Genomic DNA, 21,950 nt, shown 5'->3' on the forward strand with positions numbered 1-21,950 from the left:
GTCACTCAGACAGAGCTCCAGAGTTCCTCTGTGTAGATGGGAGAACCTTCCAGGAGGACGAACCGTCTCTGCAGCACTCCACCAATCAGGCCTTTATGGTAGAGTGGCCAGACGGAAGCCACTCCTCAGTAAAAGGCACATGACAGCCCACTTGAAGTTTGCCAAAAGGCACCTAAAGTACTCTCAGACCAAAAGAAACAAGATTCTCTGGTCTGATGAAACCAAGATTGAACTCTTGAGGAAACCTGGCACATCCCTATGGTGAAGCATGGTGATGGCAGCATCATGCTGTGGGGATGTTTTTCAGCGGCAGGGACAGACGAGACCCGTCAGGAATGAGGGAAAGATGAACGGAACAAAGTACAGAGAGATCCTTCATGAAAACCTGCTCCAGAGCTCTCAGGACCTCAGACTGGGGCGAAGGTTCACCTTCCAACAGGACAACGACCCTAAGCACACAGCCAAGACAATGCAGGAGTGGCTTCGGGACAAGTCATTTAATATCATTGAGTGGCCCAGCCAGAGCCCGTACTTCAACCCGATCAAACATCTCTGGAGAGACCTGAAAATAGCTGTGCAGCGACGCTTCCCATCCAACCTGATAGAGCTTGAAGGATCTACAGAGAGGAAGGGTATAAACTCCCCAAATACAGGTGTGTCAAGCTTGTAGCATTATACCCACCAAGACTCAAGGCTGTAATCGCTGCAAAAGGTACATCAACAAAGTACTGAGTAAAGGGTCTGAATACTTATGGAAATGTGATATTTCTGTTTGTTTTTTATATACAATTGCAAAAATTTCTAAAAACCTGATTTTGCTTTGTCATTATCTGGTATTGTGTGTAGATTGATGAGTGGGAAATCAATTTAATCCATTTTAGAACAAGTATGTCACGTAAAAAAATGTGGAAAAAGTCAAGGTATTTAAATACTTTCTGAATGCCTTGTATGTCGGTCAGACATGGTGTGTCCCTGTATGTGTGTATATGTGGGTCAGACATGGTGTGTCCCTGTATGTGTGTATATGTGGGTCAGACATGGTGTGTCCCTGTATGTGTGTATATGTGGGTCAGACATGGTGTGTCCCTGTATGTGTGTATATGTGGGTCAGACATGGTGTGTCCCTGTATGTGTGTATATGTGGGTCAGACATGGTGTGTCCCTGTATGTGTGTATATGTGGGTCAGACATGGTGTGTCCCTGTATGTGTGTATATGTGGGTCAGACATGTTGTGTCCCTGTATGTGTGTATATGTGGGTCAGACATGGTGTGTGCCTGTATGTGTGTATATGTGGGTCAGACATGGTGTGTGCCTGTATGTGTGTATATGTGGGTCAGATATGGTGTGTCCCTGTATGTGTGTATATGTGGGTCAGACATGGTGTGTCCCTGTATGTGTGTATATGTGGGTCAGACATGGTGTGTCCCTGTATGTGTGTATATGTGGGTCAGACATGGTGTGTCCCTGTATGTGTGTATATGTGGGTCAGACATGGTGTGTCCCTGTATGTGTGTATATGTGGGTCAGACATGGTGTGTGCCTGTATGTGTGTATATGTGGGTCAGACATGGTGTGTCCCTGTATGTGTGTATATGTGGGTCAGACATGGTGTGTCCCTGTATGTGTGTATATGTGGGTCAGACATGGTGTGTGCCTGTATGTGTGTATATGTCGGTCAAACATGGAGCACTTCCATACTGTAGTCTTCTGTCTCTGTGTACTGGGAGGAGTTTGTGTCTGACTGGGTGGGGGCCAGAGCCTCCTTGTGCTCCACATTGGGCTCCATGAGGGGAGGCTTCTCCAACATCTGCTTTTTACACGTCTCCGGGCGATTCTGGACGTAGATCACCCGGTTGTAGGCCTTGAGTCTTCGCCACAGCTGGATGTAGACTTTACACTGGATGTACATGAAGACCAGGCCGCCAGTGAAGCCGATGGCTACCACCACCAGTTTGGTCCAGAATGGCCACTCCAGGATACCTGGTGTTAGGATTAGAAAAGAAAGAAAGAAGGAAAGAAAGAAAGAAAGAGAGAGAGAGAGAGATGTAAAATACATTGCAAACAGTCACAGCCATAGATACCGTTGAAGTCGGAGGTTTACATACACTTAGGTTGGAGTCATTAAAACCCATTTTTCAACCACTCCACAAATTTCTTGTTAAAACCTCTTAAGTCGACCCTCTACTTTTTCGAACATTCTGTTAAAAATCGCGCAACATTTCGGCGTCCTGCTACTCATGGCAGGAATATAGTATATGCATATGATTAGTATGTGTGGATAGAAAACACTCTCACGTTTCTAAAACTGGTTAAATCACCGCTGTGACTATAACAGAGCGTCTGTTTCATCGAAAAGCGCAAGAAAAACTGATCACTGAAAACTGAAAAAAATATCCATGCGCCACTTGCATGTATTGTTCAAGGGGCACGAAATTAAATGGGGTCGAGATTGCAAGTCCTACAGCTTCCACACGATGTCACACTTCTCGTTGTTTTTTGGTCAAACGAGGAAGAGAGACCACTTTCCATCCGGTCTCCGACAGGAAGTTTTGGAAGAGAGATTTTGGAAGATGATTTGAAAGCGTGGAGCTATTGAATACACATCGCCTCGTGATCAATTTGATAGATTATTAACGTTTACTAATACCTAAAGTTGGATTACAAAAGTATTTCGAAGTGTTTTGTGAAAGTTTATCGTCGACTTTTTTAATTTTAAAAAATGACGTAGCGTTTTGAAACAGTGTTTTTTTCTGAATCACACAGTTTCCATAGATGGATATTTTGGGTATATATGGACCGATTTAATCGAAAAAAAGACCCAATAGTGATGTTTATGGGACATATAGGAGTGCCAACAAAGAAGCTCGTCCAAGGTAATGAAAGTTTTATATTTTATTTCTGCTATTTGTGTAGCGCCGGCTACGCTAATTCTTTTGTTTACGTCGCCTTCAGGTATTTCGGGTGTTGCATGCTATCAGATAATAGCTTCTCATGCTTCTCATGCTTTCGCCAAAAAGCATTTTAATAATCTGACTTGTTGGCTAGATTCACAACGAGTGTAGCTTTAATTCAGTGCCCTGCATGTGTGTTTTGATGAACGTTTGAGTTTTAACGAGTGCTATTAGCATTTGGCGTAGCGCATTTGCATTTCCAGATGCTTAGAAGGGACGTCTGCGTCTCAGGTCGACGCAAGAGGTTTTTAACAAACTATAGTTTTGGCAAGCTGGTTAGGACATCTACTTTGTGCATGACACAAGCAATATTTCCAACAATTGTTTACAGACAGATTATTTCACTTATAATTGACTGTACCACAATTCCAGTGGGTCAGAAGTTTACATACACTAAGTTGACTGTGCCTTTAAACAGCTTGGAAAATTCCAGGAAATATGTCATGGCTTTAGAAGCCATGTACCTGAGGATGTATTTCAAGGCCTACCTTCAAACTCAGTGCCTCTTTGCTTGACATCATGGGAAAATCAACAACAAAAAATCATTCAGATTTTTTTCAAATTTTCAAATTGTAGACCTCCACAAGTCTGGTTCATCCTTGGGAGCAATTACTAAATGCCTGAAGGTACCACGTTCATCTGTACAAACAATAGTACGCAAGTATAAACACCATGGGACCACACAGCCGTCATACCGCTCAGGAAGGAGACGCGTTCTGTCTCCAAGATATTAATGCACTTTGGTGCGAAAAGTGCAAATCAATCCCAGAACAACAGCAAAGGACTTTGTGAAGATGCTGGAGGAAACAGGTACAAAAGTATTTTCCTGCATGAGGAAAATGGTGGTCACAACAGACACTGACTGGATTTCTGATCCATGCCCCTACCTTTAAAAAAACAAGGTATTTGTGACCAACAGATGCATATCTGTATTCCCAGTCATGTGAAATGCATAAATTAGGGCCTAATGAATTGATTTCAATTGACTGATTTCCTTATATGAACTGTAACTTGGTAAAATTGTTGAAATTGTTGCATGTTGCGTTTATATTTTTGTTCAGTATACTTACCAAGAGAGTTTTATCTATATTTTTTGTAGCTGTCTATTTACCACCACAAACCGATGCTGACACTAAGGCCGCACTCAACTGTGCAACTAGAGGTGAAAAAACTCTAGAATCATCTTTACTCCACACACAGAGATGCATACAAATCTCTCCCTCGCCCTCCATTTGGCAAGTCTGACCATAACAATATCCTCCTGTTTACAAGCAAAAACTCAAACAGGAAGTACCAGTGACGCGCTCAATGCGGAAGTGGTCCGATGAAGCGGATGCTAAGCTACAGGTCAGTTTTGCTGGCATTGAATATAGTCCGTTACAAATGGCTACCCAGCCATGAGCTGCCCAGTGATACAAGCCTACCAGATTAGCTAAATGCCTATCTATCTTAGTTTCAAGGCAAGCAACACTGAACCATGCGTGAGAGCACCAGCTGTTCCGGCTGATGTGAGTAAGACCTTTAAACAGGTTAACATTCACAAGACCGCAGCGTTAGACGGATTACCAGGACGCATACTCAGAGCATGCGTTGTTCACCCACAACTGCGTGGCCGCACACGGCTCCAATACCATCATGATGTTTGCCAATGGCATGACGGTGGTAAGCCTGATCACCGACACGATGAGACAGCCAATATGAAGGAGGTCAGAGACCTGGCAGTGTTGTGCCAGGACAACAACCTCTCCCTCAACGTCAGCAAGACAAAGGAGCTGTTCATGGACTACAGGAAATAAAGGTCGAGCACGCCCCCATTCACATTGACAGGGATATAGTGGAGCGGGTCGAGAGCTTCAAGTTCCTCGGTGTCCACATCACTAAGGATCCATCATGGTGCAAACACACAAACACAGTAATTAAGAGGGCACGACAACGCCTCTTCCCCCTCAAGAGGCTGAAAAGATTTGGCATGGGTCTTCAGATCCTCAAAAAGTTATACAGCTGCACCATTGAGAGCATCTTGACTGGCTAGATTACCGTTTGGTATGGTAACTATTTGGCATCTGACGCAAGGCGCTACAGAGTGTAGTGTGGACTGCCACCCAGTACCTCTATACCAGGCAGTGTTAGAAAAAGGCCCTAAAAATAGTCATAGACTCCAGCCACCATAGACTGCACCAAGTCTGGAACCAACAGGACCCTGAACAGCTTCTATCCCCAAGCCATAAGACTGCTAAATAATTTATTAAATAGTTAACCAAATACTGTAGCTTCCCGGACTATCTGCATTGACCCGTTTTGCACTAACTTTTGTTGACGCATCACATAGCTGCTGCTACTGTTTACCATCTGTCACTTTATTCCTAGTTATATGTACATATCTACCTCAATTACCTTGTACCCCTTCACATCGACTCAGTACTGGTACCCCTGGCATATACTCAAAAAAGTTCTGGGACACTGTAAAGTCCATGGAGAATAAGAGCACCTCCTCCCAGCTGCCCACTGCTCTGAGGCTAGGAAACATTGTCACCACCGATAAATCCGCTATAATTGAGAATTTCAATAAGCATTTCTCTATGGCTGGCCATGCTTTCCACATCGCTCCCCCTACCCCGGTCAACTGCCCGGCACCCTCCACAGCAACCCGCCAAAGCCCCCACCCTTTCTCCTTTACCCAAATCCAGATAGCCGATGTTCTGAAAGAGCTGCAAAATCTGGACCCCTACAAATCAGCCGGGCTAGACAATCTGGACCCTCTCTTTCTAAAATTATCTGCCGAAATTGTTGCAACCCCTATTACTAGCCTGTTCAACCTCTCTTTCGTATCGTCTGAGATTCCCAAAGATTGGAAAGCTGCCGCGGTCATCCCTCTCTTCAAAGGGGGTGACACTCTAGACCCAAACTGCTACAGACCTATATCTATCCTATCCTGTCTTTCTAAGGACTTCGAAAGCCAAGTTAACAAACAGATTACTGGTAATTTTGAATCCCACCATACCTTCTCCGCATACAATCTGGTTTCAGAGCTGGTCATGGGTGCACCTCAGCCACGCTCCAGGTTCTAAACGACATCATAACCGCCATCGATAAGAGACATTACTGTGCAGCCGTATTCATCGACCTGGCCAAGGCTTTCGACTCTGTCAATCACAACATTCTTATTGGTAGACTCGACAGCCTTGGTTTCTCAAATGATTGCCTCGCCTGGTTTACCAACTACTTCTCTGATAGAGTTCAGTGTGTCAAATCGGAGGGTCTGTTGTCTGGACCTCTGACAGTCTCTATGGGTGTGCCACAGGGTTCAATTCTCAGGCCGACTCTCTTTTCTGTATACATCAATGATGTTGCACTTGCTGCTGGTGATTCTCTGATCCACCTCTACGCAGACGACACTATTCTGTATACTTCTGTCCCGTCCTTGGACACTGTGTTAACTAACCTCCAGACGAGCTTCAGTGCCATACAACTCTCCTTCCGTGGCCTCCAACTGCTCTTAAACGCAAGTAAAACTAAATGCATGCTTTTCAATCGTTCGCTGCCCGCACCTGCTCGCCCGTCCAGCATCACTACTCTGGACGGCTCTGACTTAGAATACGTGGACAACTACAAATACCTGGGTGTCTGGTTAGACTGTAATCTCTCCTTCCAGACTAACATTAAGCATCTCCAATCCAAAATTAAATCTAGAATCAGCTTCCTATATCGCAACAAAGCATCCTTCACTCATGCTGCCAAACATACCCTCGTAAAACTGACCATCCTACCGATCCTCGACTTTGGTGATGTCATCTATAAAATAGCCTCCAACACTCTACTCAACAAACTGGATGCAGTCTATCACAGTGCCATCCGTTTTGTCACCAAAGACCCATAAACTACCCACCATTGCGACCTGTACGCTCTCGTTGGTTGGCCCTCGCTTCATACTCGTCGCCAAACCCACTGGCTACAGGTTATCTACAAGTCTCTGCTAGGTAAAGCCCCGCCTTATCTCAGCTCACTGGTCACCATAGCAGCACCCACTCGTAGCACGCGCTCCAGCCGGTATATCTCACTGGTCACCCCCAAAGCCAATTCCTCCTTTGGTCGTCTTTCCTTCCAGTTCTCTGCTGCCCATGACTGGAACGAATTGCAAAAATCTCTGAAGCTGGAGACTCACATATCCCTCACTAGCTTTAAGCACCAGCTGTCAGAGCATTTTACAGATCACTGCACCTGTACTTAGATGGGCTGTTTACAGATAGGCTATCTACCTACCTCATCCCCATACTGGTATTTATTTATTTATTTATTTTGCTCCTTTGCACCCCAGTTTCTCTACCTGCACATTCATCTTCTGCCGATCTACCATTCCAGTGTTTAATTGCTATATTGTAATCACTTCGCCACCATGGCCTATTTAATTCCTTAACTTACCTCATTTGCACTCTAGCTAACATTGAATCTGTTTGGTTAGCTATCTGCAGATTCAGATTTTTTGTTTTCTTTTGTTCTACTGTATTATTGACTGTATGTTTTGTTTATTCCATGTGTAACTCTGTGTTGTTGTATGTGTCGAATTGCTACTCTTTATCTTGGCCAGGTCGCAGTTGCAAGTGAGAACTTGTTCTCAACTAGCCTACCTGGTTAAATAAAGGTGAAATAAATAAAATAAATAAATAGCAAAGTTATTACCCCATACTCCTTCACATAGACTCAGTACTGGTACCCCTGGCATATAGCCAAGTTATTACCTCGTACCCCTTCACATCGACTCAGTACTGGTACCCCTGGCATATAGCCAAGTTATTACCTCGTACCCCTTCACATCGACTCAGTACTGGTACCCCTGGCATATAGCCAAGTTATTACCTCGTACCCCTTCAGATCGACTCAGTACTGGTACCCCTGGCATATAGCCAAGTTATTACCTCGTACCCCTTCACATCGACTCAGTACTGGTACCCCTGGCATATAGCCAAGTTATTACCTCGTACCCCTTCAGATCGACTCAGTACTGGTACCCCTGGCATATAGCCAAGTTATTACCTCGTACCCCTTCACATCGACTCAGTACTGATACCCCTGGCATATAGCCAAGTTATTACCTCGTACCCCTTCACATCGACTCAGTACTGGTACCCCTGGCATATAGCCAAGTTATTACCTTGTACCCCTTCACATCGACTCAGTACTGGTACCCCTGGCATATAGCCAAGTTATTACCTCGTACCCCTTCACATCGACTCAGTACTGGTACCCCTGGCATATAGCCAAGTTATTACCTCGTACCCCTTCACATCAACTCAGTACTGGTACCCCTGGCATATAGCCAAGTTATTACCTCGTACCCCTTCACATCGACTCAGTACTGGTACCCCTGGCATATAGCCAAGTTATTACCTCGTACCCCTTCAGATCGACTCAGTACTGGTACCCCTGACATATAGCCAAGTTATTACCTCGTACCCCTTCACATCGACTCAGTACTGGTACCCCTGGCATATAGCCAAGTTATTACCTCGTACCCCTTCACATCGACTCAGTACTGGTACCCCTGGCATATAGCCAAGTTATTACCTCGTACCCCTTCACATCGACTCAGTACTGGTACCCCTGGCATATAGCCAAGTTATTACCTTGTACCCCTTCACATCGACTCAGTACTGGTACCCCTGGCATATAGCCAAGTTATTACCTCGTACCCCTTCACATCGACTCAGTACTGGTACCCCTGGCATATAGCCAAGTTATTACCTCGTACCCCTTCACATCAACTCAGTACTGGTACCCCTGGCATATAGCCAAGTTATTACCTCGTACCCCTTCACATCGACTCAGTACTGGTACCCCTGGCATATAGCCAAGTTATTACCTCGTACACCTTCAGATCGACTCAGTACTGGTACCCCTGACATATAGCCAAGTTATTACCTCGTACCCCTTCACATCGACTCAGTACTGGTACCCCTGGCATATAGCCAAGTTATTACCTCGTACCCCTTCACATCGACTCAGTACTGGTACCCCTGGCATATAGCCAAGTTATTACCCCGTACCCCTTCACATCGACTCAGTACTGGTACCCCTGGCATATAGCCAAGTTATTACCTCGTACCCCTTCACATCGACTCAGTACTGGTACCCCTGGCATATAGCCAAGTTATTACCTCGTACCCCTTCACATCGACTCAGTACTGGTACCCCTGGCATATAGCCAAGTTATTACCTCGTACCCCTTCACATCGACTCAGTACTGGTACCCCTGGCATATAGCCAAGTTATTACCTCGTACCCCTTCACATCGACTCAGTACTGGTACCCCTGGCATATAGCCAAGTTATTACCTCATACCCCTTCACATCGACTCAGTACTGGTACCCCTGGCATATAGCCAAGTTATTACCTCGTACCCCTTCAGATCGACTCAGTACTGGTACCCCTGGCATATAGCCAAGTTATTACCTCGTACCCCTTCACATCGACTCAGTACTGGTACCCCTGGCATATAGCCAAGTTATTACCTCGTACCCCTTCACATCGACTCAGTACTGGTACCCCTGGCATATAGCCAAGTTATTACCTCGTACCCCTTCACATCGACTCAGTACTGGTACCCCTGGCATATAGCCATATTATCGGTACTCAATGTGTATCTATTATTACTTGATTTACTTTTCTATTATTTCTCTATTTTCTCTTTCTCTGTATTGTTGGGAAAGGCTCATGAGTAAGCATTCCACTGTTAGTTCACATGTTGTTTACGAAGCATGTGACAAATAAAATGTGATTTGAAATGAGAGAAAGACCTACACACCAGAGCCCAGTCTCACAGGAAATGACATAAAACAGGGTTAAAGGTCAAAGGTGAAAAATTTACCTGGGATTCTTCCGGCTGCATGGGTGAAGAGGTTGTCATTACAAAGTATTACCAGTGACAGACAGAGAGAGAGAGAAAGAGAGAGAACAGATGATTGAATGTAAACTATACAGTATAACATGCCAATATACTCCCTAGTCAAACTCGTGAAAACAGATGGTGGTTCTCTCTCTCCCATCCTTTCTCCTTTTTTAAATTTAACCTTTATTTAACTAGGTAAGTCAGTTAAGAACAAATTCTTATTTACAATGATGGCCTAGGAACAGTGGGTTAACTGCCTTTTTTACCTTGTCAGCTTGGGGACTTGATCTAGCAACCTTTCGCTTACTGGCCCAACACTCTAACCACTAGGCTACCTGCCGCTCCAACACAACATGTCAATCTGTGTGAACGGGCATGACCCGAGAGAGTGTGTGTATATGTGTCATTTTGTACGGTACTAGAATTGTCTATTGTGTTTTTGCCGTCACTGTATTAAGTGAAGGGTGTTGTGGTGCTTTTGGCGTGCACTGTCCATGCTGAGGGGTGTGTGGCTGTTCTAAGGTGTGTAGTGGTGTTTTTGGCGTGCACTGTCCATGCTGAGGGGTGTGTGGCTGTTCTAAGGTGTGTAGTGGTGTTTTTAGCATGCACTGTCCATGCTGAGGGGTGTGTGGCTGTTCTAAGGTGTGTAGTGGTGTTTTTAGCGTGCAGTGTCCATGCTGAGGGGTGTGTGGCTGTTCTAAGGTGTGTAGTGGTGTTTTTGGCGTGCACTGTCCATGCTGAGGGGTGTGTGGCTGTTCTAAGGTGTGTAGTGGTGTTTTTAGCGTGCACTGTCCATGCTGAGGGGTGTGTGGCTGTTCTAAGGTGTGTAGTGGTGTTTTTAGCGTGCACTGTCCATGCTGAGGGGTGTGTGGCTGTTCTAAGGTGTGTAGTGGTGTTTTTAGCGTGCACTGTCCATGCTGAGGGGTGTGTGGCTGTTCTAAGGTGTGTAGTGGTGTTTTTAGCATGCACTGTCCATGCTGAGGGGTGTGTGGCTGTTCTAAGGTGTGTAGTGGTGCTTTTGGCGTGCACTGTCCATGCTGAGGGGTGTGTGGCTGTTCTAAGGTGTGTAGTGGTGTTTTTAGCATGCAGTGAAATAATTGAAGAGTATGTGGTGTGCAGTGTCCATGCTGAAGGGTGTTGTGGTGGTTTTGTGCTAACCTGCTCTGATCTCGTCTGCAGTGCGGTCGATGAGCACGTAGAGGGACCACACCACGCAGGTGATGGCGATGACATGGAACGTCACAGAACAAATGATCTTCCTCCTCTCACTAGACGTCATCTGGAGCTTCTCCCACTGAGAGAGAGAGAGAGAGAGAGAGAGAGAGAAACAAAAGAGGTCAAGTCAGACCCACACAAACACACACATGCACACACACTCAAAGACTCCAATGTGTTCTTTTGGACAGGGTTTGGGCGATTGACAATCAATGGACTTTTGCAGTCTGGCAAAAAATTCCCTCTTCAGAAGCTGCTTAAACTGAGTGCAAAATATTTGATGGCCATCATTCAGTCAGTGTAATGTGGATCATTCAGTTACACACTGATTCTGGTTAACAATTTATCAGCTGTCCAGTACCACTCAACCACATCGTTAGACCTCTCATAGATCCAACACCCAGGAGGGTTTCTTTATTGATCCATGAAACCCATTGAAATCAATGGTCAAATTCAAATACATATTGGTACATTACACATCTGAATATCTGATGCAATCTCTCAATAACCTTCATAGATGTCGACATGCTTTGAAATTCTTTAGAACAAGCATGAAAGGACAATGGCCACAATGTATTTTTCAGCTTTCTGGTATTGATTTGATGAAAAGAAGGAAAGGGAGCCCTGAGAGGGATGACTGAATGGGGAACAGGGAGAGGAGCACTCTGCCCATCCACTCTTCTCTGTCAGAGAGGGGGTATAAGATGTGTGTGTGTGTGTGTTTAACTATTCTTGTGGGGTCGAAGTCATTTGACCAAATGGGGACATGTTGTTGGTCCCCATGATCTCTAGGGGGTTTAGGGTTAAGGTTAGAAGTAGTGTTAGGGTTAGAATTACATTAAGGGCTAGGAGCTAGGGTTAGTTTTAGGGTTAGGTTTAGGAGCTAAGGTTAGGTTTAGGTTTAGTTTTAGGGTTAGGTTTAGGAGCTAAAGTTAAGTTTAGGGTTAGGTTTTTGGATTAAGTTTAGGGTTAAGGTTAGGTTTAAGAGTGTTTCGGTTTATGCTGGTATTAAACCTTAGGTTGCACAGGCCTATTGCAACTTTCTGCCCGGTTTCTATATTGTACATCAGACCGGTCTGGAGAGGGTGGGAGAACATGAAAGGCATTAAGGTTAGGGTAAGTGTACGGGTTAGGGTTAGGGGTTAGGGAAAATAGGATTTTGAATGGGACTGAATTGGTGTGTCCCCACAAGGTCAGCTGTACAAGACTGTGTGTGTGTGTCCCTCAACGGGGACTCGGGACTATTAACAGAATGGCCTATATTTAAGTGCTTTTGTTCAATTAATCGACAGTGAAATCATTTGTATTAAAATGTTGAATCTGGAAGCAATGAAGACTGTTCCATGCCTGAAACAAGAGTGTATCATGTCAAAACCACTCGAAACCAACCCTCCAAATTCTCCACTGAAATCTTCTTCAAAGCCTTAAACCCCATGTAATGCTACTCTTATCAGTATTAGATCATTAAAACAGCTTTCTGTCATGGCAGTGTCTTCAAGTGGGGGTCACATCTGAATTTTCAGGTCACAGTCATCTCTGGGAGTGAAGAACTAGAATATAATGAGTGTATTGCAAGCACGTGCACACACACACACACACACACACACACACACACACACACACACACACACACACACACACACACACACACACACACACACACACACACACACACACACACACACACACACACACACACACAAGCACACAGAGTAGCCAGCCAAATAAGCCAGGATCCCCCGGGCTGAACAAGCTCCATTTTGGTGGCCTCTGGAACATTCTAATGCCTTGATTCCATCTAAAATACACAGTGAAATTACTCAATACTTTATTGAGTTTACCGCCCAGATTGGAACAATTTGTTGATGTATTGTGTTTACATTTTAAATGACTGAAAATGTATGAATTCAGTGTTTGTTTTTTGAGATCCAGTACCGTCTAGTCATAGGCCTATATGATCAGGACATTTAACCTGTCTTCTCTTGAGATTAAACTATTTTACTGCAAGAAATGAGTTGCTACAATTATGTTTGTTCTTCAAATTATGTATTTCATTAAAACAGAAAAAATAATTTCCACCCTCTTAAAAATGTAAGGTTACATTTAAAATCAAACAAATTGTGTGATGGGCACTTTTTCAAATGAAAAAAATGGGTCTCTAAAATAAACAGAACAGATGCTGAATGAAGTTCCACATCTGGGTCTGTGTCTGAATGAAGTTCTGGGTCTGGGTCTGAATGAAGTTCTGGGTCTGGGTCTGAATGAAGTTCTGGGTCTGAATGAAGTTCTGGGTCTGAATGAAGTTCTGGTTCTGAATGAAGTTCTGGGTCTGAATGAAATTCTGGGTCGGGGTCTGTGTAACGGTTGTCTTCAGTGAAAGGAGAGGAGGACCAAAATGCAGCGTGGTATTCTCGATACATATTTAATGAAGACGAAAAAACATACAATACAAAAACAACAAATGTAACGCGAAAACCTAAACAGTCTATCTTGTGCAAACACACACAGAGACAGGAACAATCACCCACGAAACACTCAAAGAATATGGCTGCCTAACTATGGTTCCCAATCAGAGACAACGAGAATCACCTGCCTCTGATTGAGAACCGCCTCAGGCAACCATAGACTTTGCTAGAACACCCCACTAAGCCACAATCCCAAAACCTACGAAAAAACCCAATACACAAACACACCACAAAATAAACCCATGTCACACCCTGGCCTGACCAAATAAATATAGAAAACACAAAATACTAAGACCAGGGCGTGACACTTTGCTACACAGAACAGTCAACTAGTCCATTGTCAACACTTTGACTAAATCAGTAGACATGGATCAATATCTTTGAAAATACCATGTAAGTATCATTAGCATTTAAAACAATTCAATCCGTATTCTTTGATCATATTTTGGACCAGAGTGAGGCTCTATCTCCACTAGCCTACCTATTGTTTCTGTAGTGAGGAGGATTCACCGTCTTCATCGAATGTTTTCATTATTTATCTGAAGATAATTGCCAAAAAGCCTACCAGTATGCAAATGTACGTCTCTCTTACCGATGCGATTGGGTAGGCTACTGACCAGTCGATAACTTTAACATCACTGTCTGGCAAGTCCTGATGGACTGGCAAGTCCTGATGCAATACAGTACAACTACGTTATATGACTTATGAATGGCAAGGATACATGAGATTGACTTCATTCTGTCAGTTTGACACCATGCATAAACTAGTCAAGCTTGCTGTTCGTCAATCAAATCACAGTAAGCCTAGGTGCCAGCACTTCGTGGCTGCATACCAAACACGCAAAATAAATAAATCAGTTTTCCAGAAAACAACAGGCTGCGAGAATTTCCACTCATCGTTACCACATTGTATGGGACGTGCAAATTGACACACATAGACGATGAAGAAGCAGCATGCTTTCTCCTCCGTGTAAAGAAATTTGACCACTGCGTACACAACACAGATACACAGGTACCAGGAGGCGGGACAGACAGCAGACTGTCAAACCAGCAGTGTTTCCCTGTCATCACTGTGTTTCCCTGACAGGCTCCTGTCCAATGAATAGACCGCTAGAAGATGCATTTCATTCATTCTAGTGGGAGAGGGCTTGGCTAACGTTGTTTCTGACTTGCGAATGGTAAAAAGTTGCCTAGATAATTTAAGTGAAAAAAGTATCCAGCTGAAAATGAGTGTGCAACCGGCTATATGCTGTAGCCAACAGCCGATGCTAGACGAAAACACTGCGCACACACACACACACACACACACACACACACACACACACACACACACACACACACACACACACACACACACACACACACACACACACACACACACACACACACACACAGTCCTTCTGTCTCACCTTGCGCAGGGGTTTCAGCTTGGTCTGCATGATGAACTGGTACTTGCAGAGTTCACAGCAGCGTGTGTCTGAGGACTTGATCCACTGCTGCAGGCACGCCTGGTGGACGAAACGCAGGCTGCCCGTACAGTGGCACGGTGTTATCAACGGGCTCTCATCATCTCCTTCACAGTGACAGATCCTACAGAGAGAGACACAGACACACAGGGTCAGTTACAGACACAGATTAGTAGACCATAGCAGATACACAGCTATTGGGACGGCAGCTAGCCTAGTGGTTAGAACGTTGGGCCAGTAACCGAAAGGTTGCTGGATCGAATCCCCGAGCTGACAATGTAGAAATCTGTCATTCTGCCCCTGAACAAGGCAGTTAACCCACTGTTCCCTGGTAGGTCATCATTATAAGTAAGAACTTGTTACATGACTTAAATAAAGCTTCAATAAAATATATATATACAGTGCCTTCAGAGAGTATTCATACACACCCCTTGACTTACTTCACAGTTGGTTGTTACAGCCTATAGAAAGTTACTGATAGAGTTATTACCCCCAGACAGTTACTGATACAGTTATTACCCCCAGACAGTTACTGATAGAGTTATTACCCCCAGACAGTTACTGATACAGTTATTACCCCCAGACAGTTACTGATAGAATTATTACCCCCAGACAGTTACTGATAGAGTTATTACCCCGGACAGTTACTGATAGAGTTATTACCCCCAGACAGTTATTACTGCCAGACAGTTAATGATACAGTTATTACCCCCAGACAGTTATTACTTAGACAGTTAATGATACAGTTATTACTTACAGACAGTTAATGATACAGTTATTACCCCCAGAGAGTTATTACTTCCAGACAGTTAATGATACAGTTATTACCCCCAGACAGTTACTGATAGAGTTATTACCCCCAGACAGTTATTACTTCCAGACAGTTACTGATAGAGTTATTACCCCCAGACAGTTATTACTTCCAGACAGTTAATGATAAAGCTATTACTTACAGGCAGTTACTGATAGAGTTATTACCCCCAGACAGTTACTGATAGAGTTATTACCCCCAGACAGGTATTACTTCCAGACAGTTACTGATACAGTTATTACTTACAGACAGTTACTGATAGTTATTACACCCACACAGTTATTGCTTACAGACAGTTACTGATAGAGTTATTACCCCCAGACAGTTATTACTTCCAGACGGTTAATGATACAGTTATTACTTACAGACAGTTAATGATAAAGTTATTACCTCCAGACAGTCACTGATAGAGTTATTACCCCCAGACAGTTATTACTTCCAGACAGTTAATGATAAAGTTATTACTTCCAGACAGTTACTGATAGAGTTATTACCCCCAGACAGTTATTACTTCCAGACAGTTATTGATAGAGTTATTATCCCCAGACAGTTATTACTTCCAGACAGTTAATGATAAAGTTATTACTTACAGGCAGTTACTGATAGAGTTATTACCCCCAGACAGTTACTGATACAGTTATTACCCCCAGACAGTTATTACTTCCAGACAGTTAATGATAAAGTTATTACTTCCAGACAGTTTAATGATAAAGTTATTACTTACAGACAGTTACTGATAGAGTTATTACCCCCAGACAGTTATTACTTCCAGACAGTTAATGATAAAGTTATTACCCCCAGACAGTTATTACCCCCAGACAGTTTATGATGAAGTTATTACTTACAGACAGTTTAATGATAAAGTTATTACTTACAGACAGTTACTGATAGAGTTATTACCCCCAGACAGTTATTACTTCCAGACAGTTAATGATAAAGCTATTACTTAGACAGTTTAATGATAAAGTTATTACTTACAGTTACTAATAGAGTTATTACCCCCAGACAGGTATTAGTTACAGACAGTTAATGATAAAGTTATTACTTACAGACAGTTACTGATTGAGTTATTACCCCCAGACAGTTAATGATAAAAGGTATTACTTCCAGACAGTTACTGATAGAGTTATTACCCCCAGACAGTTATTACTTCAAGACAGTTACTGATAGATTTATTACCTCCAGACAGTTATTACTTCCAGACAGTTAATGATAAAGTTATTACTTACAGACAGTTACTGATAGAGTTATTACCCCCAGACAGTTATTACTTCCAGACAGTTACTGATAGAGTTTTTATCCCCAGACAGTTATTACTTCCAGACAGTTACTGATAGAGTTATTACCCCCAGACAGTTACTGATACAGTTATTACCCCCAGACAGTTATTACTTCCAGACAGTAACGGATAGAGTTATTACCCCCAGACAGTTATTACTTCCAGACAGTTAATGATAAAGTTATTACTTCCAGACAGTTACTGATAGAGTTATTACCCCCAGACAGTTACTGATACAGTTATTACCCCCAGACAGTTATTACTTCCAGACAGTTAATGATAAAGTTATTACTTACAGACAGTTTAATGATAAAGTTATTACTTACAGACAGTTACTGATAGAGTTATTACCCCCAGACAGTTATTACTTCCAGACAGTTAATGATAAAGTTATTACCCCCAGACAGTTACTGATAGAGTTATTACCCCGAGACAGTTATTACTTCCAGACAGTTTGTGATGAAGTTATTACTTACAGACAGTTTAATGATAAAGTTATTACTTACAGACAGTTACTGATAGAGTTATTACCCCCAGACAGTTATCACTTACAGAAAGTTACTGATAGAGTTATTACCCCCAGACAGTTATTACTTCCAGACAGTTAATGATAAAGCTATTACTTACAGACAGTTTAATGATAAAGTTATTACTTACAGACAGTTACTAATAGAGTTATTACCCCCAGACAGGTATTACTTACAGACAGTTAATGATAAAGTTATTACTTCCAGACAGTTACTGATAGAGTTATTACCCCCAGACAGTTATTACTTCCAGACAGTTAATGATATAGTTATTACTTCCAGACAGTTACTTATAGAGTTATTACCCCCAGACAGTAATTACTTCCAGACAGTTACTGATAGAGTTATTACCCCCAGACAGTTATTACTTCCAGACAGTTACTGATAGAGTTATTACTTACAGACAGTTACTGATAGAGTTATTACCCCCAGACAGTTATTACTTCCAGACAGTTACTGATAGATTTATTACCCTCAGTCAGTTATTACTTCCAGACAGTTACTGATAGAGTTATTACCCCAGACAGTTATTACTTCCAAACAGTTTAATGATAAAGTTATTACCTCCAGACAGTTACTGATACAGTGTTATTACCTCCAGACACACACACACCCTCTCCCTATACACACACAAACTCCCTCTCCCTATACACACACATACCATCTCCCTATACACACACACCCTCTCCCTATACACACACACACACACCCTCTCCCTATACACACACACACCCTCTCCCTATACACACACACACCCTCTCCCTATACACACACACACCCTCTCCCTATACACACACACCCTCTCCCTATACCCACACACCCTCTCCCTATACACACACACACCCTCTACCTATACACACACACCCTCTCTGTATACACACACACACCCTCTCCCTACACACACCCTCTCCCTACACACACACACACACACACACACACACACACACACACACACACACACACACACACACACACACACACACACACACACACACACACACACACCCACACCCTCTCCCTATACACACACACACCCTCTCCCTATACACACACACCCTCTCCCTATACACACACACCCTCTCCCTATACACACACACACACACACACCCACCCCCACCCTCTCCCTATACACACACACACACCCACCCACACACACACACCCTCTCCCTATACACACCCACCCACCCACCCACCCCCACCCACCCACCCACCCACCCACCCACCCACACACACACACACACACACACACACACACACACACACACACACACACACACCTAGGTTGAGTCGGGAGGTAGGTGTGATTAAATGACAACATAAAAAAGGACGAGGGAAAACAGAACAGCATTATGACTTCCTCAAAAACAGACTAAGGAGGAGAGAGGCGTGGAGGGATGGAGGAGGGATAGATAGGAGGTAGTTCTATTGGTTATGGCTGGGAAGGAGAAGAGGAGAGAGTGGGATGGAGGGAGAGAGAGGAGGTAGTTCTTAGTGGTTATGGCTGGGGAGGAGAAGAGGAGAGAGTGGGATGGAGGGAGAGAGAAGAGGTAGTTCTTAGTGGTTATGGCTGGGGAGGAGAAGAGGAGAGAGTGGGATGGAGGGAGAGAGAAGAGGTAGTTCTTAGTGGTTATGGCTGGGGAGGAGAAGAGGAGAGAGGCGTGGAGGGAGAGTGTGTGTGGTGTTTGTTTGCGGCTCTGCAAATCACTGAGAAACATGTACCATACCAGTCTGACTCCATAACGGTAGTCATAAAGAATGAGACATTTAGAATAGTATTCAGATAGTGTGTGAGATGATGTTTTACCAGACTGTTGAGTGGGGACAAAATTGGTGTAAATAGACTAGCTTGTGATACACTGCTGGCTGGGAATATGATAGAAACAGGGATTCAATTTGCCTTGCTTTGTCAGCCAGAACACACCTTCTTGAGCAGAGATAGTGAGATGGTAAGTGCCATGGACACTAGCAGAGCATCTCAACATGAAACGCATTCAAACGCCAGCGGGAAACATGATGTAAACAGAATGATTATTCCTAATCCCTCTCTCGCTCTCTGTATGAATATTTCATCATCTATCTGTCTTTAAACTTGGCGCCCGCCAAACATACACGTTTCCTGTTTTAATTCAGACTTGTCATGAACGAGCATTATAATATCTGTATGATTTGGAAGTATTGGAATTAGGACAAGACAGTATCTAAAGGAAATACTGTCGCAATAGTGAACTATAGTGATCAAATGTATTTGGAGGTGTTTGCAGAATTGTTTTATTTTGCAGTGACATTTGTTGTATCTGCCCCCAGGACACACACTGGTTGAATCAACTATGCTTTCACATCATTTCAATGAAATGATGTTGAACTAACGTGGAATGGACGTTAAATTGATGTCTGTGCCCAGCGGGTGACCCTTTCTAACAGTCTATTTTTTTTGCAAATTGTTGTGGACCAGTCCGATGTGGATGGTCATTTGTTGTCTGGCTACTTTGGGAATATTAAATAATCATGGCCAGAAAAGGTGAGGAATTTATTCTGCAATGGTTATTAACACCTGCTCTTTCCATGACAGACTGACCAGGTGAATCCAGGTGAAAACTCCCTTATCCCTTATTGATGTCACTTGTTAAATCCACCTCAAATCAGTGTAGATGAAGGGGAGAAGACAGGTTAAAGATAGAATTTTAAGCCTTCAGACTATTGAGACATGGATTGTGTAGGTGTGCCGTTCAGATGGTGAATGGGCAAGACAAAATAAGTGCCTTTGAACTGGGTATGGTAATAGGTGCCAGGCACAATGGTTGGTGTCAAGAACTGAAACGCCCCTGGGTTTTTCACTCAACAGCTTCCTGTTTGTATCAAGAGCGGCCAGCCAACTTGACACAACTGTGGAAAGCATTGGAGTCAACATGGGCCAGCATCCCTGTGGAACCCTTTCAACACCTTGCAGAGTCCATGCCCTGATGAATAGAGGTTGTTCAATTTAATATTAGGAAGGTGTTCCTAATGTTTTTTACACTCAGTATATATTTTACATTTGCACAAGTCTACTACTAGTATACTATTACCTTCTTGCAATGAAGACTTCAACCATTAGAAACATTTTGACCGCATGATCGTTTACGGGAGGATAAGCACATTCTCACGTCAATTTCAGTTTTTATAAAAGCCAACTATTGAGTGAAAAATGTAGCATATGCATGTTTTAGAACACAACTTTCATAAATGAGGCCCCTAATGACAGTCGCATCTAAATCTCTCCTCTGTTCCTCCTCTGTTCCTCCCTCATACACCCTGATCACACAGTCAACATCCAATAAGCAGTTCAATAACTTTCTCCTCTCCACTGTGTTTAATAATATAATACCATCTCTGCTCTGAGTGGTACGTCCGTACAAGTCAGCATTGATCTATAACATCTCCTTTCCATTGGTAACACATTTGCGCTGGCTCAATTTCTAATTATTGCCTCTTGTTCAGATTCAAGCCGAACCGGGGAGAGTCACTCCAATAATGTGTCAGAAAGACTGTTGCATTAGGCTAGCAGCCAGGACAGAGTGGAGCAGAATGAACAGAGTGGGTGGCAAGGCATAATATAATAGCCATATCTAGGAAAACCAAAGGCTGGGCCTAATATAGTGTATAAGAGGTCATACAAGAAGTTTTGTGGTGATTCATATGTTGATGATGTAAAGAAAATTTGCTGATCTGTGGTGTGTAATGAGGAGCAACCAGATGCTGCACTTGATGCATTTATGAAACGACTTATTCCAGTTACTAATAAGCACGTACTCATTAATAAAATGACTGTAAAAACTGTAAAATCCCCTTGGATTGATGAGGGATTGAAAAATTGTATGGTTGGGAGGGAAGAGGCAAAAGGTATGGCAATTAAGTCTGGCAGCCTAACTGAATGGCAAACATACTGCAAATTAAGAAATCATGTGACTAAACTAAATGAAAAGAAACTACACTACGAAACAAAGATACATTATATAAAGAATGATAGTAAAAAGCTTTGGGGCACCTTAAATGACATTTTGGGAAAAAAGCTAACTCGGCTCCTTCATTCATTGAATCAGATGGCTCAAATCATCACAAAGCCCACTGATATTGCAAACTACTTTAATGGCTTTTTCATTGGCAAGATAAGCAAACTTAGGGATGACATGCCAGCAACAAACGCTGACACTACACATCCAAGTATATCGGACCAAATTATGAAAGACAAGAATTGTACTTTTGAAATCCAGAAAGTCAGTGTGGAAGAGGTGAAAAAATTATTGTTGTCTATCAACAATGACAAGCCAGCAGGGTCTGAAAATCTAGATGGAAAATTACTAAGGATAATAGC

At 43.1% G+C, this 21,950-nt stretch overlaps 1 protein-coding gene across 3 annotated transcripts in view; it reads right to left on the reverse strand.

Annotated features, from left to right (window-relative positions):
• Positions 1–1,552: 1,552 nt before the first annotated feature.
• The window catches only part of LOC112253188 (E3 ubiquitin-protein ligase MARCHF8-like), a 153,102-nt gene continuing 132,704 nt past the window's right edge, over positions 1,553–21,950 (reverse strand). For 2 of the 3 annotated variants that reach the window (XM_042299048.1, XM_042299049.1), the window contains exons 5-8: positions 14,926–15,106; positions 10,995–11,130; positions 9,816–9,830; positions 1,553–1,982 (exon numbers count right to left, since the gene is read on the reverse strand). In XM_042299048.1, the coding sequence (XP_042154982.1) occupies positions 1,678–1,982; positions 9,816–9,830; positions 10,995–11,130; positions 14,926–15,106 (637 nt within the window). In that variant the 3' untranslated portion in view covers positions 1,553–1,677. The remainder of the gene's footprint in view (positions 1,983–9,815; positions 9,831–10,994; positions 11,131–14,925; positions 15,107–21,950) is intronic. The other variant, XM_042299050.1, reaches the window with a different exon arrangement.

This window comes from Oncorhynchus tshawytscha, linkage group LG16 (genome assembly GCF_018296145.1).
Source record: "Oncorhynchus tshawytscha isolate Ot180627B linkage group LG16, Otsh_v2.0, whole genome shotgun sequence".
Lineage (NCBI taxonomy): Eukaryota > Metazoa > Chordata > Actinopteri > Salmoniformes > Salmonidae > Oncorhynchus > Oncorhynchus tshawytscha.